Source organism: Scyliorhinus torazame, chromosome 9 (assembly GCF_047496885.1).
Source record: "Scyliorhinus torazame isolate Kashiwa2021f chromosome 9, sScyTor2.1, whole genome shotgun sequence".
NCBI lineage: Eukaryota > Metazoa > Chordata > Chondrichthyes > Carcharhiniformes > Scyliorhinidae > Scyliorhinus > Scyliorhinus torazame.
Genome location: NC_092715.1, coordinates 50,004,430 through 50,031,916, shown reverse-complemented (window position 1 = coordinate 50,031,916; position 27,487 = coordinate 50,004,430). Strand labels below are relative to the sequence as shown.

The following is a 27,487-nucleotide window of genomic DNA, read 5'->3' as shown; positions in this document are numbered from 1 at the left end:
AGGAATGAAGCTACGGAACAGCCGCTCCAGGAGTCCACGCCTGTGCCTGCTCCGGGCCCAGCTCCACAGCCACCCGAAACGGCTGCAACAACAGTGCTTCGGCGGTCGCAACGTACGATCCGGGCACCAGACCGACTGAATCTGTAAACCCATCACCCCTGCCGGACTTCATTTTTTAAACAGGGGGTGAATGTGGTGAATGGAACTACTGTTAATTTACCAGTGCACTGTGATATCATGTTACTGCTGTATCATGTTACGTTATGTGTTTAACCCTGTGGGCTCCACCTATGCGCCATTGTACGGCTTCACCCACAGGGGGATATGTCGGGGAATGTACGGGCTCGCTCATGGCTCCACCCCTTACAGGAAGTATAAAGGCAGCTGACCTGCGGGGCCGCATTCATTGTTGTACCGGTCACAGGCAGGCTCAGTTGTAAGCTGATTAAAACCACGGTTTACTTCTCAACGTGTCTCTCAGTGAATTGATGGTCACATCACAGACCAAGGCAGGCCAGCAGCACGGTTCAATTCCCGTACCAGCCTCCCCAAACAGGCGCCGGAATGTGGCGACTAGGGTCTTTTCACAGTAACTTCATTTGAAGCCTACTTGTGACAATAAGCGATTTTCATTTCATTTCATTTTTTTCTCGTTGTCCACCGGAAAATTTACCCCATGGACAGGATTTAGTGTAACGGTTGGGGTTTCGGCCTACCAACTGTAGAACCAGTGGGAAACCTGTGTCATTACTGAGGGGGAAGCCCAACCAGATTAAGTGTCTCTCAGGCATTTCACTGCCCAGTGTCGGGTCTTTCCTGGGATTTTTGGTTTTGGCGGGGAGAGATTCCTGCCTGCCTGAGAGCTGCTGGTCAGTCAGAGGGAGCAATGGCTGCTGCCAGTAATGCACCCAGGGAGACGCCCAGGACCACTGAGGAATCCAGGCCACAGGTCAGTGGGATGGGATGGGAGTTGCAGGGAGGGGTGGAGGTGGGGTGGTCTTTAGTGGATCCCCTCTTCCTTTTACCAGGTTCCTCAATCAGGTACTAAGTACCTTTGAAAGTGGGACTTCCACAACCCCCGAAGGCCACAGGCAAACTCAACAGACAAACTCAAACCACAAGATTCTGCTCCGTCCAGGGATAATTATTATCAATTGACTCAATAGGGAGCCTAATTGACAAGCAGATTAATAATATTGGATAGAGAATATTTACATATTTCGAACATCATATTTTACAAATTTATACTGGTATACCTCTAGGTGCAGCTTCAATTATACGGACAACAGTCATATTCGCCAGAAATGTCGGAGCCAGATTTTGTGACCAACCGAATGTAGAATTTTCTGTAAAATCAAAAAGGCAATAATATTCACCATTAATATATTCAAATTAGGCATACTCACAATGTCCCATGGAATAGTTTGAATAATGCCAATTAAAGGTTAAAATACCTGAGCCTTCAGAATGGCGAACTACCCACCCAACACTGTCAGGATGCATATTTTTATAAAATGGAAATGGCATAAAGCTGAAGTACTTTCGCTGTGGAAATCAATTAGCAACTTTTTTTTCTCAGCAACTTACCCCCTTCCCAAACATGTAGCTTACATGAAGGAACAGTGTACTTTGTATTTATGATTCCCAAAGCTGTCTGTTGCAGACTAATTGATTGAGATTGGTCGCCAATATTAGTCAACTAATCAATTATTGCTGGAAAAAGACATTTTGTCGAAGCTCTTTCTTTTGAGCTCATTTGGTCAATCATAAGAATACCAATGTCAGGGGAAACAACAACTTTGTGAGCAGAGCGTGCTGATTGGTTGGCCACTGGACTCTGAGTGGTAGAGGCATTGCAATGAAGAATGCACCAGTTAATTGTGACTGACAGTTAACTACTAAGCATTCATTGAAAATATAAACCAGGCAGCTTGACTCTGATTGTTTAAAGCACTTCCATGAGGAATGATCCAGTGAGTGGCTATCACTTATTTTGTTTAGCTGATAGCCATTTACTGGTTCATTCCTCGTTCAATTACCAGCATAGTGGAAGGCAGACCATATTAACCTTCACCTCATTTTGCCTAGCAATTCCTGATTTCCATTCCTTTCACCTGCTTGGAGGTATTGACTCCTTGGTGGGGTAATGCTGTGTATTGCCCCAGTTGCCACGAGAACAATTCAAATGATTGTTATTCAAGTTAGACCATGAGACCATAAGGCGTAGGAACAAAATAGGCCACTCGGCTATCGAGTCTGCTCTGCCATTCAATGAGATCATGGCTGATCTGATTTAATCCTCAACTCCACTTTCCTCCCCCCTTATCCCCATTACCCTTGATTCTATTATTGGTTAAAAATCTGTTTATCTCAGCTTTGAATATATTTATCAACCCAGCCTTTCTGCTCTCTGTGGGAAAGAATTCCACAGATTCACTACCCTCTGAGAAAATAAATTCCTCTTCATCTCTGTCTTAAATGGGCGACCCTCTTTGATTATGCCCTCTGGTCCTAAAGTCCCACAAGAAGAAACATCCTCTCAGCATCTACCCAGTCTGTCTAAATAATATTCATCTCATTTATTCTTCCTATCAAAGTGCACAATTTCACATTGTCCAACATTTATTCCATCTGCCAAGATTTTGCCCACTCACCTAATCTGTCTATATGCCTCTGTAGACTCTTTGTGTTGAACTCACCACTTGCCTTCCCACCTATTTTTGTGTCATCTGCAAACTTGGCAATAGTGTATTTCCTTCCTTCGTCCAAGTCATTAAAATGTATTGTAAATAATTGTGGCCCGGCATTGATCCCTGTGCACTTCACTAGTTACAGGTTGCTATCCTGAAAATGCTCCTCTTATCCCAGCTCTCTGTCTAAATCTAAATCTATCAGTAAGTGTCATGTGAGAGAAACTTTAAGAAATGGATGTTTAAGCAATGTACCTTCAAGGAATGGAGCTGATCATATTACTGAAGTGATGTCAGAGGTTGAGGGGAGCTGAGCTCACTTCTGCTTTTGGTTTTAGTTTGAGAGAGCAGCTTGGGTGTGTCTGTGTGTTTTGCTGCGAGCAGCTGAAAAGTGCCTGGGTGGTTTGCTGTGAGCTGCTTAAAAGGAGCTGAGCGCACTTCTACTTTTGTTTTCAGTTTGAGAGAGCAGCTTGGGTGTGGCTGTGTGTTTCCAGAGAGCTGCAGGAAGAAAAGCAAGGTGCTGGAGCTGAAGTTAACCAAGCTGCCATCCAACAGAAAATATATATTAACTGTGACCTGGTGTGTTACTGTTTTGAAGATTTGAAGCCTTTTGGATGTTTGAAGGAACATTTGGAGGGATTATTTAGTGTTGTATTATTTTCGGGGTCATCTTTGAAGTAAGGGGTGTTAAGTGATCCAATGTTTATTTAAAAGGTTAATTTGAGTTCATGGAATAAACATTGTTTTGTGTTAAAAATCACGTGTCCATAATTGTAATACCACACCGTGTGCTTCAAAAGCAACAATCCATTAAAGGGTGAGGTTGGTTGAATTCCATGATACATTTTGGGGTTCTGAAAACACCTCTCCCATAACAATTGGGGACTCAAGGGGGATAAAAGTCTCTCTGTTGGATTGGCTTTTGTGAACTTAAAGACAGCGAAGGATTGTTGAGGAGAGTGTTGTGAACAATGGCTCTTTCGGAGGCTCAGACGTTTTTGGGGGTGGACGCGGTAACACATGATACCTTACAGTCAGAAAGTAAAAACAGACTGTTAGGTTTGACAAAAGCATTGCAGTTAACACTGCCTGGCAAAATACGAAAAAATGAGATACTAAATGCGGTATCTGCGCATTTACGTTTGCCTGTGATACATTCTGACTCATTAGATATGGCAAAGCTCCAGTTGCAGATTAAGCAATTTGAACATGAAAAAGAATTAAAGCGGCTTGAATATGCAATGAAAGAAAGAGATAGAGATAGAGAGGAAAAAGAAAAGGAGAGAGAAGATAGAAACAAAGAAAGAGATAGCGAGGAAAGGGAAAAAGAGAGAGAGTTTGAACTTCGAAAAATGGCTCTGAAACATGAAAATCAGTTAAAATTAGCAGACGCAAAGGGACACGTACAGTTGGAGGAGATGGATGAGGATAATGAGCGTCATAGTCGAAGACGTGGTGGGGATCTATTTAAATATGTCCAAGCATTGCCTAGGTTTGACGAGAAGGGGGTAGAAGCCTTTTTCATTTCATTTGAGAAGATAGCTAAACAAATGCAATGGCCACAGGACATGGGGGTATTATTGATTCAAACAAAGCTGGTAGGTGGGGCTAGTGAAGTGTTTGCATCACTACCGGAGGAGGTATCTGGAACGTATGAGGAGGTGAAGAAATCCATCTCAAGTGCATATGAGCTGGTGCCTGAAACTTACAGACAAAGGTTGAGAAATTTAAGGAAAGAATTTGGTCAAACATACATGGAGTTTGAAAGGCTCAAACAGAGTAATTTTGATAGGTGGATAAGAGCTTTGAAAATAGACCAAACGTATGAAGCTCTCAGAGAAATTATACTTTTGGAGGAATTTAAAAATTCAATTCCTGATGTAGTGAGAACTCATGTGGAAGAACAGAGGGTTAAAACTGCGAGATTAGCAGCAGCAATGGCAGATGATTATGAATTAGTTCATAAATCAAAGATTGGTTTCCGACATCAGTTTCACCTGGTGAGGGATAGAAACTGGGGACATGAGAAATACTCAAGTGGTAAAGGTAATGGTGATCTTATGGGAGACAATAAAGAGAGTGTACCTCAGATTAAAAAAGAAATCCAGCCGGGTGGAAAAGAGATGAAAAGTTTCAAATGTTTTCACTGTAATAAACTAGGCCATGTAAAGTCACAGTGTTGGTGGTTGAAGAAAAGCACTGGGAAGGCTGATGTGGTAAAACAGGATAAAACAGTGGGATTTGTTAGAGTGGTCAAGGAAAGCCCAAGGGAAGCGAAGGAGGTGCAAATGATTGTACAGCCTGTTCAAGAAGTAATTGTTAAGAAGGTGCCAGATACAGGTAAGGGCGTTTGCCAGACGGCAGGTGGTGGAATTCCCGCAGCTACTGCCACACACAGTACAGGACAGGGTGCTCTTGGGGGGGGGGGGGGGGAGATCTCGGAAACTTACCAGGTGATGCAGGAGGAGGAGGAGACCTCGGTGGTGGAGGTAAAAGGTAAGTGGGAGGAGGAGTTGGGAGAGTAAATTGAGGAAGGGACATAGGCAGACGCCCTGGGGAGGGTGAACTCTTCCTCTTCGTGCGTGAGGCCCAGCCTCACACAGTTTAAGGTGCTGCACAGGGCACACATGACCGGGACAAGGATGAGTCAGTTTTTTGGGGGTGAGGACAGGTGTGTTAGGTGCTCAGGGAGCCCAGCAAATCACACCCATATGTTCTGGGCATGCCCAGCGCTGGAGGAATTTTGGAAGGGCGTAGTGAGGACGGTGTCGAGGGTGGTAGGATCCAGTGTCAAACCGGGCTGGGGGCTCACAATATTTGGGGTGGCAGAGGAGCCGGGAGTGCAGGAGGCGAGAGAGGCCGGAATTCTGGCCGTTGCGTCCCTGGTAGCCCGGCGAAGGATTCTCTGTGGAAAGGTGCAAGGCCCCCAAGCATGGAATCTTGGATCAGCGATATGGCAGGGTTCATTAAATTGGAGAGGGTGAAATTCGCCGTGAGAATTTCAAGGGTTCTTTAGGCGGTGGCAACCGTTCTTAGACATTCTGGCAGAACGATTGACATTGGCAGCAGCAGCTCGGGGGATGGGGTGGGGGGGGTTTACTTTATTTTTGTTTATGTTATTTACACTGGAGGGTCTGAAATGAAATGAAAAATGAAAATGAAATGAAAATTGCTTATTGTCACAAGTAGGCTTCAAATGAAGTTACTGTGAAAAACCCCTAGTCGCAACATTCCGGCACCTGTTCGGGGAGGCTGTTACGGGAATTGAATCGTGCTGCTGGCCTGCCTTGGTCTGCTTTCAAAGCCAGCGATTTAGCCCTGAGGGGGTGAATATACCTGTTGTGTTAAGTCGGGGTGTTAATGTTAATTTATTATTTATGTACAGAGGGGGAGAGGTTTGGGGGGTTGCTTTTTTAGATTGTGTTTTGTACTTAACCCTGTTGGGTTCTTTTTTCTTTCTCATTATGTTATTGATATTTTATGAAAACCTTTAATAAAAATTATTTTTTTTAAAAAAGAAGGTGCCAGATGTATTTAAAGAATTTACTTGTGTGGGTAAAGTTTACTCATGTGTATCAGGAGAAGCAGGTAAAGAAGTCACAATTTTAAGAGATAAAGGGGCTAGTCAATCTTTAATGGTAAGAGATGAGGAATTATGTAGTTTGGGAAGAATGTTGCCAGAAAAGGTGGTGATATGTGGAATTCAGGGTGAGAGGAGTAGCATTCCATTATATAAGGTAAGGTTGGAAAGTCCAGTGAAGAGTGGTGAAGTGGTAGTAGGAGTAATAGAGAAACTGTCTTGTCCAGGAATACAGTTTATCTTGGGTAATGATATAGATGAATCGCAGGTGGGAGTGATGCCTACTGTGGTTGATAAGCCAGTGGAAAATCAGACAACTGAAGGGTTGAAGGACAAACATCCTGGAATTTTTCCGGATTGTGTAGTAACAAGGTTGCAAAGTCACAGGTTAAGACAAGAGGAGAAAACAAAGAGTGAAGATGAAGTTGAAGTGCAATTATCAGAAACGATTTTTGATCAGATGGTTGAAAAAGAACAAGAACAGGTAGAGGATGAGGTGGATATTTTTAGTTCAGGAAAATTGGCAGAGTTACAACAGAAAGATGTAGAAATAAAACGGATATATCAGAAAGCATATACGGAAGAGGAATCTGAGAGTATACCAGAGTGTTATTACCGTAAAAGTGATGTCTTGATGAGAAAATGGAGACCTGTACACATGCAGGCGGATGAAAAGTGGGCAGAAGTTCATCAAGTAGTATTGCCGGTAGGGTATAGAAAGGAGGTGTCACAAGTACATTTGCATTAACACCGCAATGAAGTCACTGTGAAAATCCCCGAGTCACCACACTCCGGCGCCTGTTCGGGTACACATTCAGAATGTCCAATTCACCTTTTGAGACTTGTGGGAGGAAACTGGAGCACCCGGAGGAAACCCACGCAGACACTGAGAGAACATGCGAACTCCGCACAGACAGTGACCCGAGCTGGGACTCGAACCTGGAACCCTGGCGCTGTGAAGCGACAATTCAAGGGCTCATCTAAATACTTCTTAAAAGTTGTGAGGGTTCCTGCCTCAACCACCCTTTCAGGCAGTGATTCCAAACACCCGCTGAGTGAAAAAAAATTTCTTCACTTCTCCTCGAAATCTCTTGCCCATTACCTTAAATCTATACCCCCTAGTTATTGACGACTTCCTATCCACTCTACCTATGTCCCTCATAACTTTATACACCTCAATCAGGTCCCCCCTCAACCTTCTCTGCTCCAGGAAAAACAACCACTGCCTATCCAATCTCCCTTGGTGGCTGAAACATTCCAGCCCAGACTACATCCTGGCAAATCTCCTCTGCAGTCTCTCCAGTGCAATCACTTCCTTCCTATAGAATTGCACACAGTAATCCAGCGGGGGACTAATCAGCGTTTTATACAGCCCCAGCATTACCTCCCTGCTCTTATATTGAATTGCTCGGTTAATAAAAGCAAGTATCCAATACGGCTTCATAACCATCTTATCTACCTGCCCTGCTGTCTTAAGACATATGGACATGCACATCAAAGTCCCTTTGATCCTCTGTCCCTCCGAGTGCCCGACCATTCATTGTATATTCCCTTGCCTTGTTAATCCTCCCAAAATGCATTACGTCACACTTATTATTTCTTACCTCCACCCATATGGATTCTATATTTTCCGATCCAAGATCATTTCTCCCTATTGCATTTATTCCATCTCGTACTAATAAAGCTGCCCCACCACCATTTCCTTCCTGCCTGTCATTATGAAAAGTCACATACCCCAGAATATTTAGTTCCCAGTTTTGATCTACCTGCAACCACTTCTCTGCAATGGCTATAAGATCATACACATTACCCTCAATTTGTGCTGTTAATTTATTGATTTTGTGCCGAATGCTACGTGAATTTAAGTAATTTTGCCTTGTTAGCATATTTTCACTTTTTGACCCTATTTTTTGCTTTTTAAAATTTTTGTACACTCTGTCCCTTCCTGTCACATTATCATTACCTAAATTGCTGCCTTGCAATGTTGTCATGTCCTTTTGCTTTGTAAGCCTATATATCTCTTCTACACAACCATCTCACCCTCTATTTAGTTTAAAAGTCTCTCTACCTTTCTAGTTATGCAAGAACACTGGTCCCAGCAGGGATCAGATGTAGGCCATCCCAACGGTACAGCCCCCGCTTCCCCAGTACTGGTGCCAGTGTCACATGAACCAAAATTTCTTCCACACCAGTCTTTGAGCCACGTATTTATCTCTCTACTTTTATGTACCCTATGCCAATTTGCATGTGGCTCAGGTAATAATCCAGAGATCATAACCTTGGAGGTTAAGATGATAAGACCATAAGACATAGGAGAATAATTAGGCCACTCGGCCCTTCAAGTCTGCTCCCCCATTCAATTATGGCTGATATTTTCTCATCTGCCTTCTCCCCATAACCCCCGATCCCCTTATTAATTAAGAACCTATCTAACTCTGTCTTAAAGATACTGAATGATTTCTGCGGCACAGACTTCTGCGGCAATGAGTTCTACAGATTCACCACCCCTCTGGTTGAAGAAATTCCTCCTCATCTCAGTCTTAAAGGATCGTCCCTTCAGTCTGAGGCTGTGGCCTTGCGTTCTCGTTTTTCCTACAAGTGTAAACATCCTCTCCATGTCCACTCTATACAGGCCTTGCAGTATCCTGTAAGTTTCAATAAGATCCCCCCTCATCCTTCTAAACTCCAACGAGGGCCAACACAGGCTTGGAGGGCCGAAGGGTCTGTTCCTGTGCTGTAATTTACTTTGTTCCTTGCTCTTTAAGTACAAACCCAGAGTCCTCAACCACTCCTCATATGACAAGCTCTTCATTCCAGGAATCATTCTTGTAAACCTCCTCTGGACCCTAAGGCCAGAACATCCTTCCTGAGATATGGGGCCCAAAACTGCTCACAATACTCCAAACGGGGTCTTACCAGAGCCTTATACAGCTGCAGAAATACATCCCTGCTCTTGCATTCTACCCCTCTCGACATGAATGCTAACATTGCATTTGTCTTCTTAACTGCCGACTGAACCTGCACATTAATCTTAAGAGAATCCCGAACTCGGACTCCTAAGTCCCTTTGTGCTTCTGATTTCCAAAGCCTTTTCCCATTTAGAAAATAGTCTATGCCCCCATTCTTCCTACCAAGGTGCATAACCTCATGCTTTTCCACATTGTATATCATCTGCCTCATCTTTTTCCACTCTCCTAGCCTGACCAAGCCCTTCTGCAGCCCCCCTGCTTCCTCAGTACTACCTGTCCCTACTGGACCTGGTATTGGGGAATGAGCCCGGCCAGGTGGTAGATGTTTCAGTAGGGGAGCATTTCGGTAACAGTGACCACAATTCAGTAAGTTTTAAAGTACTGGTGGACAAGGATAAGAGTGGTCCTAGGATGAATGTGCTAAATTGGGGAAAGGCTAATTATAACAATATTAGGCGGGAACTGAAGAACATAGATTGGGGGCGGATGTTTGAGGGCAAATCAACATCTGACATGTGGGAGGCTTTCAAGTGTCAGTTGAAAGGAATTCAGGACCGGCATGTTCCTGTGAGGTAGAAGGATAAATACGGCAATTTTCGGGAACCTTGGATAACGAGAGATATTGTAGGCCTCGTTAAAAAGTAAAAGGAGGCATTTGTCAGGGCTAAAAGGCTGGGAACAGACAAAGCCTGCGTGGAATATAAGGAAAGTAGGAAGGAACTTAAGCAAGGAGTCAGGAGGGCTAGAAGGGGTCACGAAAAGTTATTTGCAAATAGGGTTAAGGAAAATCCCAAGGCCTTTTACACGTACATAAAAAGCAAGAGGGTAGCCAGGGAAAGGGTTGGCCCACTGAAGGATAGGCAAGGGAATCTATGTGTGGAGCCAGAGGAAATGGGCGAGGTACTAAATGAATACTTTGCATCAGTATTCATCAAAGAGAAGAAATTGGTAGATGTTGAGTCTGGAGAAGGGTGTGTAGATAACCTGGGTCACATTGAGATCCAAAAAGACGAGGTGTTGGATGTCTTAAAAAATATTAAGGTAGATAAGTCCCCAGGGCCTGACGGGATCTACCCCAGAATACTGAAGGAGGCTGGAGAGGAAATTGCTGAGGCCTTGACAGAAATCTTTGGATCCTCACTGTCTTCAGGGGATGTCCCGGAGGACTGGAGAATAGCCAATGTTGTTCCTCTGTTTAAGAAGGGTAGCAAGGATAATCCAGGGAACTACAGGCCAGTGAGCCTTACTTCAGTGGTAGGGAAATTACTGGAGAGAATTCTTCGAGACAGGATCTACTCCCATTTGGAAGCAAATGGACGTATTAGTGAGAGGCAGCATGGTTTTGTGAAGGGGAGGTCATGTCTCACGAACTTGATAGAGTTTTTCGAGGAGGTCACTAAGATGATTGATGCAGGTAGGGCAGTGGATATTGTCTATATGGACTTCAGTAAGGCCTTTGACAAGAGCCACTTGTAAACTCACTCCCAGTGAGTTCTCCCAGTGAGACAGAGAAGACAGCCAGGAGTGAGACAGCAAAGAGTGAGTTTGGGAATTTGAATCGAGGTGGGAATTCGAAGCTCGGTGGGGAGGAAGTGCTTTTTGTGACTGGTAAGTAGTGTTTCTGTTTTTCTGTTTCTTTTCATTGGTATATTTATTTATTTTTTTCTTCGTTGTTCATTTATTTATTTAAATTTTGGGGGGGGGGATTGAAATTGTTGAAGTTAACCAAAGGTTTAAGACATGGCAGGAGATCTCAGACCCGTGTCATGCTCCTCGTGTGCGATGTGGGAGCTTAGGGACACGTCCACTGTCCCTGGCTCCTTCACGTACAAGAAGTGTGTCCAGTTGCAGCTCCTGTTAGACCGCCTGATGGCTCTGGAGCTGCGGATGGACTCACTTTGGAGCGTCCGCGATGCTGAGGACGTCGTGGATAGCACGTTTAGCGAGTTGGTCACACCGCAGGTGAAAGGTACTGAGGGAGATAGTAGATGGGTGACCAAAAGACAGAGCAAGAGTAGGAAGGCAGTGCAGGTGTCCTCTGCGGTCATCTCCCTGCAAAACAGATATACCGCTATGGATACTGTTGAGGGAGATGGCTCACCAGGGGAAGGCAACATCAGCCAGGTTCATGGCACCGTGGCTGGCTCTGCTGCGCAGCTGGGCAGGAAGAAGAATGACAGGGCTATAGTGATAGGGGACTCAATTGTAAGGGGAATAGACAGGCGGTTCTGCGGACGCAATCGAGACTCCAGGATGGTATGTTGCCTCCCTGGTGCAAGGGTCAAGGATGTCTCGGAGCGGCTGCAGGACATTCTGGGGGGGGGGAGGGTGAACAGCCAACTGTCGTGGTGCACATAACGAGACGAGGTCCTACAAGCTGAATTTAGGGAGCTAGGAGTTAAACTAAAAAGTAGGACCTCAAAGGTAGTAATCTCAGGATTGCTACCAGTGCCACGAGCTAGTCAGTGTAGGAATGTCAGGATAGAGAGGATGAATACGTGGCTCGAGAGATGGTGCAAGAGGGAGGGATTCAAATTCCTGGGACATTGGAACCGATTCTGGGGGAGGTGGGACCAGTACAAACCGGACGGTCTGCACCTGGGCAGGACTGGAACCAATGTCCTAGGGGGGGTGTTTGCTAGAGCTGTTGGGGAGAGTTTAAACTAATGTGGAAGGGGGATGGGAACCAATGCAGGAAGTTGGAAGGTAGTAAAACAGGGACAGAAATAAAAGGCAGTAAGGGGGAAAGTGTAAGGCAGAGAAGCCATAGTCAAAAATCAAAAAGGGCGACAGTACAAGGTACAGTGACTGAGGGGAGCTCAGTGAATAGGACCAGGAATACTAAAAGAAATAAAACGGGAAGTGAAAACATTAATGGTAAGCGACGCGGCAGGTTGTTACAGGAAGATATGGGTTCGACGACAAGGAAAATTAGGAGAAAGGTTAAGAGGAAATATAACTTAGGAGAGGTTACTGATCGAGGTGTTAAGATTAAGAACAGGGGTAAAAAAGCCAACATAAGTGTACTTTACCTGAATGCTCGTAGTATTCAGAATAAGGTAAATGCGTTGATGGCGCAAATCATCGTGAATGACTATGATTTAGTGGCCATTACTGAAACATGGTTAAAGGATGGTCACGACTGGGAGTTAAACTTTTCGGAAGGACAGAGTGGATGGGTAAGGGAGGTGGTGTAGCTCTGTTATTTAAGGATGACATCCGGGCATCAGTAAGGGATGACATCGGTGCTATGGAGGATAAGGTTGAATCCATTTGGGTGGAAATCAGGAATAGTAAGGCGCAAAAGTAACTGATAGGAGTAATCTATAGGCCACCAAATAGTAACATGATGGTGGGGCAGGCAATAAACAAAGAAATAACAGATGCATGTGTGGTAGTGTGCATTAGGGGTCATGTGGGACTGTGAAGCCATGATGTCATTGGCTGACAGATCCCGGGTCCTGGTTGGACATTGACCTCTAGCTCCGCCCTGAAGGCGGAGTATAAGTACCTGGAGTATTCCCCCGCAGGCAGTCTACTACTGAACTGCGGGGGAACAGTCACGCTTAATAAAGCCTCATCGACTTCACTCTATTCGTCTCTCGGAGTCTTTGTGCGCTACAATTTATTAAGCGTGACTAAAGGACTATGGAGCTCAGGATCATCCCGGAATGCCTGAGGATCAGACCCCACGCAGTGAACGCGGCAGCAGCTTTCAAGCACTGGCAGACTTGTTTTGAGGCCTACCTCAGAACGGCCACCGGCCGTTTCACAGAAGACCAAAAACTACAGGTCCTGCACTCGAGGTTAAGCACGGAGATTTTCTCATTCATCGAAGACGCAGAGGATTTCCAGACGGCGTTCGCAGCACTAAAAAGTCTCTATGTCCGCCCAGTAAACCAGATCTACGCTCGCTATCAACTCGCAACGAGACGGCAAAGTCCCGGAGAATCGATAGATGAATTCTACGTCGCACTACTAATTTTGGGACGAGCCTGCAGCTGCCCGTCGGTGAACGCAAATGAACACACGGGCATGTTAATGCGCGATGCTTTTGTGGCAGGTATGAATTCCTCCCAAATCCACCAAAGACTTCTAGAAAAAGAGTCGCTAGGACTCTCAGAGGCACGGGCCCTAGCAGCCTCCCTAGATGTGGCCGCGCGAAATACCCGCGCCTACGGCCCCGACCGCGCGGCAGCCCATTGGGTTCCGTACGTACCCGTCGCGACAAACCCACCCCCCCCCCGGACACCCCACAGGCTTGCGCGGTCCAAATGCCAAGTCGCACCGGGGGCGCCCGCTGCTATTTCTGCGGCCAGGCGAAACACCCCCGGCAGCGCTGCCTGGCCCGCGCAGCGATCTGCAAGAGCTGCGGGGAAAAGGGCCATTTCGCGGTTGTGTGCCGGTCCCGCGAGGTCGCCGCTGTCCCATGAGAACAGGGAGCCCTGCACGCCGCTTACGCTCCCCAACCCCCCCAGCGCCTCCTGTACGACCCGCAGGCGCAGCCACTCTGGGTCCCGACCACCGCGGTCCCGGGAGAACAGGGAGCCCTGCACGCCGCTTACGCTCCCCAACCCCCCCCCCCCGCGCCCCATGTATAACCCGCCGGCGCTACCACTTTGGGTCCCGACCACCGCTCTCCCCGGAGAAGAGGGAGCCCCGCGCGTTCCTAACGCTCCCCAACCCCCCCAGCGCCCCATGTGCGATCCGCAGATGCCGCCATTTTGGATCCCGGCCACCACGAGGGGAGGAAGGGCGCCGCCATCTTGGACCACCCCAGACCTGTGCGACGCATGGGGGCGGCCATTTTGTCCACCCCCGCCGCCATCTTGTGACCCCCCAGCCATGTGCGATGCATGGGGGCAGCCATTTTGTTCACCCCCGACGCCATCTTGGACGGCAACAACGGACCCCAGTGTCGACGGCTCCACGGGGTTCGAAGAAGACGCTCAACTACTACAACCACGTCTCGCTTCAATAACGCTGGACCAAGCTCGGCCCCGGACACTCCAGACGACGACGACAACGGTGCTGATAAACGGGCACGAGACACCATGCCGAGTCGACTCCGGGAGCACGGAGAGCTTTATCCACCCCGACACGGTAAGACGCTGTTCTTTGACCACCCATCCCAGCGCACAAAAGATTTCCCTAGCTGCAGGATCCCACTCCGTACAGATCACAGGCTTCTGCATAGTTACCCTAACGGTGCAGGGGAGGGAGTTCAAAAACTACAGGCTCTACATCCTTCCCCAACTCTGCGCCCCCACATTACTGGGATTAGACTTCCAGTGCAACCTGCAGAGCCTTACCTTCAAATTCGGCGGCCCAATACCCCCACTCACTATCTGCGGCCTCGCAACCCTCAAGGTGCAACCCCCGTCCTTGTTTGCAAACCTCACCCCGGATTGCAAACCCGTCGCCACTAGGAGCAGACGGTACAGCGCCCAGGACCGGACCTTCATTTGGTCCGAAGTCCAGCGGCTCCTAAAGGAAGGCATAATCCAGGCCAGCAATAGTCCCTGGAGAGCACAGGTGGTAGTAGTAAAGACAGGGGAGAAGCAAAGGATGGTCATAGACTATAGCCAGACCATCAACAGGTACACACAACTAGACGCGTACCCTCTCCCCCGCATATCCGACATGGTCAATCGGATTGCCCAATATAAAGTCTTCTCCACCGTGGACCTCAAGTCCGCCTACCATCAGCTCCCCATCCGCCCAAGTGACCGCAAGTACACAGCCTTCGAGGCAGACGGGCGATTATACCATTTCCTAAGGGTCCCATTTGGCGTCACAAACGGGGTCTCGGTCTTCCAACGAGAGATGGACCGATGGACACGGGTTGCGGGCCACGTTCCCGTATCTCGACAATGTAACCATCTGCGGCCACGATCAGCAGGACCACGACGCCAACCTCCAAAAATTCCTCCAGACCGCTAAAGCCTTGAACCTCACGTACAACGAGGACAAGTGCATTTTTAGCACCAACCGGCTAGCCATCCTGGGCTACGTAGTGCGCAATGGGATAATAGGCCCCGACCCCGAACGTATGCGCGCCCTCATGAAATTTCCCCTCCCGCACTGCTCAAAAGCCCTGAAACGCTGCCTGGGGTTTTTTTCATACTACGCCCAGTGGGTCCCCCAGTACGCAGACAAGGCCCGCCCCCTAATACAGACCACGACCTTCCCTCTGTCGACAGAGGCTTGCCAGGCCTTCAGCCGCATCAAAGCGGATATCGCAAAGGCCACGATGCGCGCCATCGACGTGACCCTCCCCTTCCAGGTCGAGAGCGACGCCTCCGATGTAGCTCTAGCGGCCACCCTTAACCAAGCGGGCAGACCCGTGGCCTTTTTCTCCCGAACCCTCCATGCTTCAGAAATCCGCCACTCCTCAGTGGAAAAGGAAGCCCAAGCCATAGTGGAAGCTGTGCGACATTGGAGGCATTACCTGGCCGGCAGGAGATTCACTCACCTCACGGACCAACGGTCGGTAGCCTTCATGTTCGATAATGCACAGCGGGGCAAAATCAAAAACGACAAGATCTTAAGGTGGAGGATCGAGCTCTCCACCTTCAACTACGAGATCTTGTATCGTCCCGGAAAGCTGAACGAGCCGTCCGATGCCCTATCCCGCGGCACATGTGCCAATGCACAAATTAACCGCCTCCAAACCCTCCACGAGGACCTCTGCCACCCGGGGGTCACTCAGTTTTGCCACTTTATCAAGTCCCGCAACCTCCCATACTCCTTAGAGGAGGTCCGTACAGTCACAAGGAACTGCCACATCTGCGCAGAGTGCAAACCGCATTTTTTCAGGCCGGATGGTGCGCACCTGATTAAGGCTTCCCGCCCCTTTGAACGCCTTAGTCTGGATTTCAAAGGACCCCTCCCCTCCACCGACCGCAACATATACTTCCTTAATGTGGTGGACGAGTACTCCCGCTTCCCATTCGCCATCCCCTGTTCTGACATGACCGCGGCCACAGTCATTAAAGCCCTGAACACCATATTCACACTGTTCGGTTGCCCCGCATACGTCCACAGCGACAGGGGGTCGTACTTCATGAGTGACGAGCTGCGCCAGTTCCTGCTCAGCAACGGGATAGCCTCGAGCAGGACGACCAGCTACAACCCCCGGGGGAACGGGCAAGTAGAGAGGGAGAACGGCACGGTCTGGAAGACCGTCCTACTGGCCCTACGGTCCAGGGGCCTCCCAGTTTCACGGTGGCAGGAGGTCCTTCCGGACACCCTCCACTCCATCCGGTCACTACTGTGTACTAGCACTAACCAAACGCCTCATGAGCGCCTCCTTGTCTTCCCCAGGAAGTCCTCCTCTGGAACGTCGCTGCCGACCTGGCTGGCGGCCCCAGGACCCATCTTGCTCCGAAAGCACGTGCGGGCGCACAAGTCGGACCCATTGGTCGAAAGGGTTCACCTCCTTCACGCGAACCCGCAGTACGCTTACGTGGAGTACCCCGACGGCCGACAGGACACGGTCTCTCTGCGAGATCTGGCGCCCGCCGGCAACACACACACCCCCTGACACCAATCACCCAACCCCCCCCCCTTCCTGCCACCGCCGCACCCCGCGACCGCCCCCTTCCCAGGAGGATCAGTCCTCCTCCCAGGCCCGACAAGGAATAAAGCCCAAGCTGAAACCGTAAGGCTCCCGGAGACGACAACACTGGAACAAGCACCACCACCACCACCGGGGCCGAGGCGATCGACACGGACGACCAGACCGCCCGACCGACTCGTAGCGTTGATCTAACAGTACAATGTGGACTTTTAACGAGAACATTTTGTCTTTTCCTGACGATTACTGTAAATAGTTTGAAACAAAAAAAACCTTGTACATTCTGTTATAACATGCGAAAGTTTTCCTCCTAGGACCAGCCTTGTAAACCCTTACCATCATGCGAAGCATCACCCCGCCGGGTTCATTTTTAACAAGGGGTGAATGTGGTAGTATGCATTAGGGGTCATGTGGGACTGTGAAGCCATGATGTCATTGGCTGACAGATCCCGGGTCCTGGTTGGACGTTGACCTCTAGCTCCGCCCTGAAGGGGGAGTATAAGTACCTGGAGTCCTCCCCCGCAGGCAGTCTACTACTGAACTGTGGGGGAAACAGTCACGCTTAATAAAGCCTCATCGACTTCACTCTATTCGTCTCTCGGAGTCTTTGTGCGCTACAGCATGTAGAAATGGTACAGCAGTTATCATGGGGGATTTTAATCTACATGTTGATTGGTTTAACCAGGTCGGTCAAGGCAGCCTTGAGGAGGAGTTTATAGAATGTATCCGCGATAGTTTCCTCGAACAGTATGTAATGGAACCTACGAGGGAACAAGCGGTCCTAGATCTGGTCCTGTGTAATGAGACAGGATTGATTCAGGATCTCATAGATAGGGATCCTCTCGGAAGGAGCGATCACAATATGGTGGAATTTAAAATACAGATGGAGGGTGAGAAGGTAAAATCAAGCACTAGTGTTTTGTGCTTAAACAAAGGATATTACAATGGGATGAGAGAAGAACTAGCTAAGGTAGACTGGGAGCAAAGACTTTATGGTGAAACAGTTGAGGAACAGTGGAGAACCTTCCAAGTGATTTTTCACAGTGCCCAGCAAAGGTTTATACCAACAAAAAGGAAGGACGGTAAAAAGAGGGAAAATCGACCGTGGATATCTAAGGAATTAAGGGAGAGTATCAAATTGAAGGAAAAAACATACAATGTAGCAAAGATCAGTGGGAGACTAGAGGACTGGGAAATCTTTAGGGGGCAACAGAAAGCTACTAAAAAAGCTATAAAGAAGAGTAAAATAGATTATGAGAGTAAACTTGCTCAGAATATAAAAACAGACAGTAAAGGTTTCTACAAATACATAAAACAAAAAAGAGTGGCTAAGGTAAATATTGGTCCTTTAGAGGATGAGAAGGGAGATTTAATAATGGGAGATGAGGAAATGGCTGAGGAACTGAACAGGTTTTTTGGGTCGGTCTTCACAGTGGAAGACACAAATAACGTGCCAGTGACTGATGGAAATGAGGCTATGCCAGGTGAGGACCTTGAGAGGATTGATATCACCAAGGAGGTAGTGATGGGCAAGCTAATGGGGCTAAAGGTAGACAAGTCTCCTGGCCCTGATGGAATGCATCCCAGAGTGCTAAAAGAGATGGCTAGGGAAATTGCAAATGCACTAGTGATAATTTACCAGAAAGCCTTTGACAAGGTGCCACACAAAAGGTTGTTGCATAAGATAAAGATGCATGGCATTAAGGGGAACGTAGTAGCATGGATAGAGGATTGGTTAATTAATAGAAAGCAAAGAGTGGGGATTAATGGGTGTTTCTCTGGTTGGCAATCAGTAGCTAGTGGTGTCCCTCAGGGATCAGTGTTGGGCCCACAACTGTTCACAATTTACATAGATGATTTGGAGTTGGGGACCAAGGGCAATGTGTCCAAGTTTGCAGACGACACTAAGATAAGTGGTAAAGCAAAAAGTGCAGAGGATACTGGAAGTCTGCAGAGGGATTTGGATAGGCTAAGTGAATGGGCTAGGGTCTGGCAGATGGAATACAATGTTGACAAATGTGAGGTTACCCATTTTGGTAGGAATAACAGCAAAAGGGATTATTATTTAAATGATAAAATATTAAAACATGCTGCTGTGCAGAGAGACCTGGGTGTGCTAGTGCATGAGTCGCAGAAAGTTGGTTTTCAGGTGCAACAGGTGATTCAGAAGGCAAATGGAATTTTGTCCTTCATTGCTAGAGGGATGGAGTTTAAGACTAGGGAGGTTCTGCTGCAATTGTATAAGGTGTTAGTGAGGCCACACCTGGAGTATTGTGTTCAGTTTTGGTCTCCTTACTTGAGAAAGGACGTACTGGCACTGGAGGGTGTGCAGAGGAGATTCACTAGGTTAATCCCAGAGCTGAAGGGGTTGGATTACGAGGAGAGGTTGAGTAGACTGGGACTGTATTCGTTGGAATTTAGAAGGATGAGGGGGGATCTTATAGAAACATATAAGATTATGAAGGGAATAGATAGGATAGATGTGGGCAGGTTGTTTCCACTGGCGGGTGAAAGCAGAACTAGGGGGCATAGCCTCAAAATAAGGGGAAGTAGATTTAGGACTGAGTTTAGGAGGAACTTCTTCACCCAAAGGGTTGTGAATCTATGGAATTCCTTGCCCAGTGAAGCAGTAGAGGCTCCTTCATTAAATGTTTTTAAGATAAAGATAGATAGTTTTTTGAAGAATAAAGGGATTAAGGGTTTTGTTGTTCGGGCCGGAAAGTGGAGCTGAGTCCACAAAAGATCAGCCATGATCTCATTGAATGGTGGAGCAGGCTCGAGGGGCCAGATGGCCTACTCCTGCTCCTAGTTCTTATGTTCTTATGTTCTTATGGTAGACTAGTACAAAAGGTGAAGTCACACGGGATCAGGGGTGAGCTGGCAAGGTGGATACAGAACTGGCTAGGTCATAGAAGGCAGAGAGCAGCAATGGAAGGATGCTTTTCTAATTGGAGGGCTGTGACCAGTGGCGTTCCACAGGGATCAGTGCTGGGACCTTTGCTGTTTGTAGTATATATAAATGATTTGGAGGAAAATGTAACTGGTCTGATTAGTAAGTTTGCAGACGATACAAAGGTTGGTGGAATTGCGGATAGCGATGAGGACTGTCAGAGGATACAGCAGGATTTAGATTGTTTGGAGACTTGGGCGGAGAGATGGCAGATGGAGTTTAATCCGGACAAATGTGAGGTAATGCATTTTGGAAGGTCTAATGCAGGTAGGGAATATACAGTGAATGGTAGAACCCTCAAGAGTATTGAAAGTCAAAGAGATCTAGGAGTACAGGTCCACAGGTCATTGAAAGGGGCAACACAGGTGGAGAAGGTAGTCAAGAAGGCATACAGCATGCTTGCCTTCATTGGCCGGGGCATTGAGTATAAGAATTGGCAAGTCATGTTGCAGCTGTATAGAACCTTAGTTAGGCCACACTTGGAGTATACTGTTCAATTCTTGTCGCCACACTACCAGAAGGATGTGGCGGCTTTAGAGAGGGTGCAGAAGAGATTTACCAGAATGGTGCCTGGTATGGAGGGCATTAGCTATGAGGAGCGGTTGAATAAACTCGGTTTGTTCTCACTGGAACGAAGGAGGTTGAGGGGAGACCTGATAGAGGTCTACAAAATTATGAGGGGCATAGACAGAGTGGATAGTCAGAGGCTTTTCCCCAGGGTAGAGGGGTCAATTACTAGGGGGCAGAGGTTTAAGGTGAGAGGGGCAAGGTTTAGAGTAGATGTACGAGGCAAGTTTTTTACGCAGAGGGTAGTGGGTGCCTGGAACTCGGAGGAGGTGGTGGAAGCAGGGACGATAGTGACATTTAAGGGGCATCTTGACAAATACATGAATAGGATGGGAATAGAGGGATACAGACCCAGGAAGTGTAGAAGATTGTAGTTTAGTCGGGCAGCATGGTCGGCACGGGCTTGGAGGGCCGAAGGGCCTGTTCCTGTGCTGTACATTTCTTTGTTCTTTGTTGTTCTAATCCCCATTCTCTGCCTCCTGCTAGTCAGCCAATCCTCTACCCATGCTAGGATCTTACCCTTAACACCATGGGCTCTTAAAGTATTTAACAGCCTCCTATATGGCAACTTGTCAAAGGGCTTCTGGAAATCTAGATCGCTTCTACTGGTTCTCCTTTGTCTAACTTTCTTGTTACCTCCTCAAAGAACTCTAACAGATTTGTCAGACATGACCTCTCTTTGACAAAGCCGTGCTGACTCAGTCCTATTTTATCATGTACTTCCAAGTACTCCGCCATCTCATCTTTGATAATGGACTCTAAAATCTTACTTGTGACCGAAGTCAGGCTAACTAGCCTATAAGTCCTGTTGTCTGCCTCCCTCCATTCTTAAACAGCGGTCTCACATTAGCCATTTACTGTGCCCCTCCCTGCCTCCAGTGATTCCTTAAAGAGCAGCACCAATGCCTCCACAATCTCCTCAGCTATCTCCTTTAGAACCCTGGGGTGTAGTCCATTCGGTCCAGGTGATTTATACACCTTCAGACCTCTCTCTTGTTTAATTTTGTGCCTCACTCCTCAAACTCTCTATGCAGAACCTCTTTCCTCATTCTATCTATGTCATTGGTACCTACGTGGACCACAACAATGGGTTCCTCCCCCTCCTACTGCAAGTTCCTTTCCACCTGAAGCAGATATCCCGAACCCTGGCACCAGGCAGGCAACATAGCCAGCGGGACTCTCAACCCTGGCTCCAGAGAACAGTGTCTATTCACCTAACTACACTATACTATCCTTGACTAACACTACATTTCTCTTTTCTCCCCACACTTGAATGTCTCATTGTACCACAGTGCTATGGTCGGTTTGATCATCCTCCCTGCAGTCCACACAGGGAGCAAGAATCTCAAACCTGTTGGACAATGGCGGGGCCTGAGGCTCCTGCAGTGCTATCTCTTGGATCCCTCTACCTGCCTCAGTTGTAGTCACACACTCCTGTCCCTGACCACTAAACAAATTCAAGGTAGTCAATCCAAGGGGTGTGACTGTCTCCTGAAACACAGCACTGAGGTAACTCTCCCCCTCCCTGATGTGTCGCAATGCTTGAAGCTCCGACTCCAGCTCATTAACTCTGAGGCAACGTTCCTCAAGCAACCAACGTTTGCTACAGATATGGTCACTATAAACCTCAATGAGGTCCACCAACTCCCACATACTGCAGCAACAACACATCGCCTGGCCCTCCATCCCTACTTTTTAAATTTAAAGTGCCCAATTCTTTTTTTTCCAATTAAGGGGCAATTTAGCTTGTCCAATCCACCTACCCTGCACATCTTTGGGGTGTGGGTGTAAGATCCACACAGACACAGGGAGAATATGTGAACTCAAATAGACAGTGATCCGGGCTGGAATCGATCCTGGGTCCTCAGCGTCGTGAGGCAGCAGTGCTAACCATGTGCTACTGTGCCGCCCATCCCTATTTTATTTCAGTAGATTTTAATTTGTTTTTAATTTTACTACTGATGTTTAGTTTTCAGTAATCGTTTCAACCTCGCCTTTAATTTCAATGCAAGCTTGAAAAGGTAGACGAGAGAAATACTCATCGACCAAACACTGTGACATCACACGAGCGTGTTCACTCCACGTTGTAGAACTGCTGCGCCCTATCTCCCAGCTCTCCAGTCTTGGCCTGCTCCTGCCCTCGCTGACCTCTGACCTCACTGCAGCTAGTTTTTTCATTACGAGACTATCACCGCTGAGTCCGAACCTGTCCTCAGTTCGTATCCACCCACATGTACTTTCACCATTCTCACTGAATAGCCATCAGGAGTGGGCACACACATGTTTTTCTCTTCCCAAAACAAGGAAAGTGAATGCCAATTCCCTTCCAATGATCAACCAATAGCATAGTCTAGAGATTGAAATTAGAAAATTCCTGTTTTTAATGGCTTGGTGATAGAGTATAGGTTTGTTCATAGTTTTATTCATATAGGTGCTAGATTAATGCATGTAGCTAAGAGGCAAAATATTAAAAGTGTTTTGACTGTGGGGACTCAGTCATTGTCTCATATAATGAATTAACTATTGTATTCCAGTGTATTCAGCACTAAGAACGTATTGTTCTCTGTCTAATCAACTAATCAGTTCTAGTAAGGTCTCTGCCAAGCTGTAAAACATAGCAAAGTTTGAGAAATATACCCAGTATTTTTCCTAAGACTATGCACACAGATGCTAGGCTAGTTTTGATAGGCACCAGTCAATCTTGAGTAATGTCCAATGTTTGATAAACAAATAAGTTTCAAAGTAACAGACATTCATTTGAACAAACCAGGAGGTCTCAGCTGCAATTAGAAGCCAATGAGGGGTTAAACCAGAGATAACAATTCCCTTAAAAGTAGGACATTGGGGTTGAGGTCTTTGTTCCTGAATTCTTGCATCATCTATCTGTTTGTTTGTGTGAAGCAATTTATTTTGTGTGCTTATGCTGTTTGCTATGTGCTTGACCTTTTTATGTATTGTTTGATATTTAGTTTCTCAGTTTTTATTAAGTTCTTATTCAATTGTATAACAGTGAGTAATTAACAATAATAAAGTCATATTTGTGATAACACTCGCCAACCGGACTACCGATTCCTACTAGAAGGTAAAATAAGAGTCCCACCCATGATTAGGAAGTGGATAGTGGGGGAGGGGTCGGCATGGGAGCGGATGGAGGCGGCTAGTTTGAAAGCACTGGTAAATGCACCTCTGCCGTTCTCGCCGGCCCGATACCCCACAGGTCCGGTGGTAGTGGCGGCTATGAGGTTCTGGGGGCAATGGAGGGGATATAAGAGAATGGAGGGAGCATCGATTTGGACCCCGATTTATAATAACCGCAGGTTTGTACCGGGTAGGCTAGATGGTGGGTTCCAGAGTTGGCAGAGGGCAGGAGTTAGAAGGATGGGGGATCTATTTATAAAAGGGAGCTTTCCCAGCTTGAAAGCTTTGGAGGATAAATTTAAATTGCCAGCAGGGAATGGTTTTAGGTATTTGCAGGTGCGAGACTTCCTGAGAAAACAGGTGCCGGCCTTTCCGCTGTTGCCGCCACGCGGGATACAGGATAGAGTAGTTTCCAGTACCTGGGTGGGAGAGGGGAAGGTATTGGATATTTACCAGGAGCTTTCGGAGGCGGAGGAAACCCTGGTGGAGGAGCTTAAGGGCAAGTGGGAGGACGAGCTAGGATGAGAGATAGAGGCGGGGCTATGGGCGGATGCCCTAAGCAGGGTTAATACCTCTTCATCATGCACCAGGCTTAGCCTGATACAATTTATGGTAGTCCACTGGGCACACATGACAGCGGCTAGGATGAGTAAGTTCTTCGGGGTTGAGGATAGGTGTGCGAGGTGCGCGGGAAGCCCAGCAAATCATGTCCACATGTTTTGGGCATGCCCGAAACTTAGAGAATTTTGGCAGGATTTTGCTAAGTCAATGTCCATGGTGCTAAAAACACGGGTTGTGCCGAATCCGGAGGTAGCGATCTTTGGAGTGTCGAAAGATCCGGGAGTTCAGGGGGCGAAAGAGGCCGGCGTCTTGGCCTTTGCCTCCCTGGTAGCCCGGAGACGGATCGTGGTAATGCGGAGGGACTCGAAGCCCCCGAGTGTAGAGACCTGGGTTAGTGACATGGCTGGGTTTCTCAGTCTCGAGAAAATAAAGTTTGCCGTAAGGGGGCCAATGTTCGGGTTCTCCCGGAGGTGGCAGCCATTCGTCGACTTTCTAGGGGAAAATTAAAATCTCAGCAGATGCAGTATTCCAAAGGGGGGGGGGGTGGATTGTTGTTGTATGGTTGAGGTGTGTGAAGATTGGGCTGGGGGGGGGGGGGGGGGGAAATGTTTATTTTACCATGTTGATGTCATTGTTTATGTTACTGTTATAAAAATTTTCAAACCCCTTAATAAAATATTATTTTTTAAAAAATAAGAGTCCCACACTTGGTCACTCACTGGGAAACCCTTTTAAAATAAAATTTTGAGTACCCAATTCATTAATTTTTTCCAATTAAGGGGCAATTTAGTGTGGCCAATCCACCTCGCCTGCATATTTTTTGGGTTGTGGGGGCGAAACCCACGCAAACACGGGGAGAATGTGCAAACTCCACGCGGACAGTGACCCAGAGCCGGGATCGAACCTGGGACCTCGGCGCCGTGAGGCAGCTGTGCTAACCACTGCGCCACCATGCTGCCCCTCTCACAGTGTCACCGTGCTGCCAGCCCACGCCACCGGGCCATGGGATGGCGTGCGCTTCCAGCGGGCAAAGAGAATCCCAACGGCCGGAGAATTCCGGCCAATCTACATCTGTCAACGATAAACCAATTTTCCTCATTCCCCAGATGATCATGACTCTGATGGTGCCATTGGGGAAATCAGCAGAGATGGCCTACCTCCGCAGCTCCTTCCCAATCTGGATTTTTCTCCCTCTGGCCTGGCATTGAGGGCTGTCTGTCAGACAACCTGTCACTGCCTCACTGCAGTGATGTAGGGGAAGGGAGCATCTGGCTACCTACCAGGATAATTTTTCCGCCCGCTGGCACCACCATCTCCAGGGGCCAATAGGACAGGGTTGGTGGCAGTGCCAGGCCCAGATATGGAAGGCCTAATGATGGTCCTTTCTGAAGGGAGTAGGCCCACGAGTGAGTAAATTTTCTCCTTTCCTGCTGTAACAACACCCAGCTTTCCATCCTCAGTGCTGGCAGACTCATGTTTTGTGGCTGAAATCTTTTTAGGAGAATGACTTTGAGGTAATGAGGTCCTGCCCGGAAAAATGGAGTTGGGGTGTTTTGCTATCAGGGCAGCAACTGGAAGGCCCACCTTAACCTTCCCCTCAGGTGAAAAGAGGGAAATCCAGCCTTTGCCCCTCAAAATATTTGTCAATACATCAAAGGCACATCCACACACACATATAACCTCTTATACATGGAATACCACTCTGAATCACAATGTGATTGATGACTTAATCAGCTAATTTCAAACATCATTGAGCATGAAGGTTAAAATCACTTACCTGTAACAAGAATGATGCAGATTCCACATAAACATTGAAGAATTTTCATTTTCTCAGTCACCATTTCCAAAGCTCCTTCAGAAAATGCAAAGCACTGTCTGGTTTATAAATCTTGTCAAGTGCAGCAGGTAGATGGTTCAATATCCATGCCAAATATACCTGCCGAATATGATATGAGAAGACGGTAAGTTTTGTTTTCCCCATTTTCAATTCAGCTTCTAAATGGTCTACAAAATCTTCAAACACAACCAGAAATCTGAGGGAAGCAGATATTATTTTCCGTGAAGCCAAGCCCATTGATGCATTATTCGTAAACACAATTCACTGCAATTAATTCAACTAAAGGAGAAATAAACTTGTGGTTCTAGACCCAGTTACGAATTAAACAGTTTTGACGTTTTCAAGTACATCAATTGGAAAATGTTTGCATGGGGTTCATGGTCCATTCATTTACATCAGCTTTGTAAACTTGTGTTTTCTCTGATTTAAATCATTATTGATGTTAAAATCTTACCTTTAGGTTTCAGATTCAATTAGAAGTGATCAGCATCCAAATTCCTGCTGCATTTCTCCAGCCCTCGTTAATTTTCCTTTGCACAACAGAAAATACGTGGGAAATACTTCTGCCCTTGGGTTAAACTTCTTCAAATTTCCACTCTCAAAACTTCCCGCTCATGTCCTCCTGGCTCAGCTGGCTTCCCGGGGAATATTCTGCAGTGCTTATTGTATAAGAAAGCCAAGCCGTAACAATAATGTGATGGCAGTGGAGGCAGTCTGAAGTAACTTCTGGCAGCTACCTCAACTCAGAATCACCATGGTAACAGAAGCTCTTAGCACCCATTAAAACTAGGTTGAAACCAATTGGGAACTCCAGCACGTCAGAACTGATTTTTGTCAAGAGTCAGACAACACGAGGGCAGTCAGCCATGCAAAACACAAATGCAAATCATTCACACAAAACCTACAGTCAATACTGAGAGACATATGTCCAAGTCTAACAAATTAAGAAACCTTCATATTAAAAAAAATTACGCCTCACTGGGCCTCATTCAGCATCAAAATAAGGCTGTAAACATGACGGAATATTAGCTAGTTATCTCTGAACACTGAAACAAGAATTTGCATCATCTGTGATATGTTTGTCTTGAATGCGGAACGGTAGCAGTAGTTAGCAATGTTGCTTCACAGCGCCAGGGTCCGAGGTTCGATTCCCCGCTTGGGTCACTGTTTGTGTGGAGTCTGTATGCCTGCATGGGTTTCTCCCGGGTGCTCTGATTTCCTCCCACAAGTCCCGAAAGACGTGCTGTTAGATAATTTGGACATTCTGACTTTTCCCTGTGTACCCGAACAGGTGCCGGGTTGAAAAGATTTAAATGATTTCTTAAATGATTTCTTGACCATGACAGTTCTGTAATACCTTGTGGAGCTGTCAGGATTTGTACAAGAAACTCTGTATAAAGGTAAGCGGTGATTTTTGTAGCCTTGGACACTGATTAGTTGCCTACTATACTGCCAGGTATCTCAGAAGGAAAAGGTTTAACAGATTCAAACATTTACGAAGGGGAGGTCGTGTCTCACTAACTTGATAGAGTTTTTCGAGGAGGTCACTAAGATGATTGATGCAGGTAGGGCAGTAGATGTTGTCTATATGGACTTCAGTAAGGCCTTTGACAAGG

The 27,487-nt window shown here is 47.0% G+C and overlaps 1 protein-coding gene across 2 annotated transcripts in view; it reads right to left on the bottom strand.

Annotated features, from left to right (window-relative positions):
* Positions 1-26,526, bottom strand: part of LOC140429187 (cadherin-related family member 2-like) — a 313,290-nt gene extending 286,764 nt beyond the window's left edge. For both annotated transcript variants that reach the window (XM_072515860.1, XM_072515861.1), the window contains exons 1-3: positions 26,326-26,526; positions 25,812-25,970; positions 1,257-1,346 (exon numbers count right to left, since the gene is read on the bottom strand). In XM_072515860.1, the coding sequence (XP_072371961.1) occupies positions 1,257-1,346; positions 25,812-25,875 (154 nt within the window). In that variant the 5' untranslated portion in view covers positions 25,876-25,970; positions 26,326-26,526. The remainder of the gene's footprint in view (positions 1-1,256; positions 1,347-25,811; positions 25,971-26,325) is intronic.
* Positions 26,527-27,487: the final 961 nt, after the last annotated feature.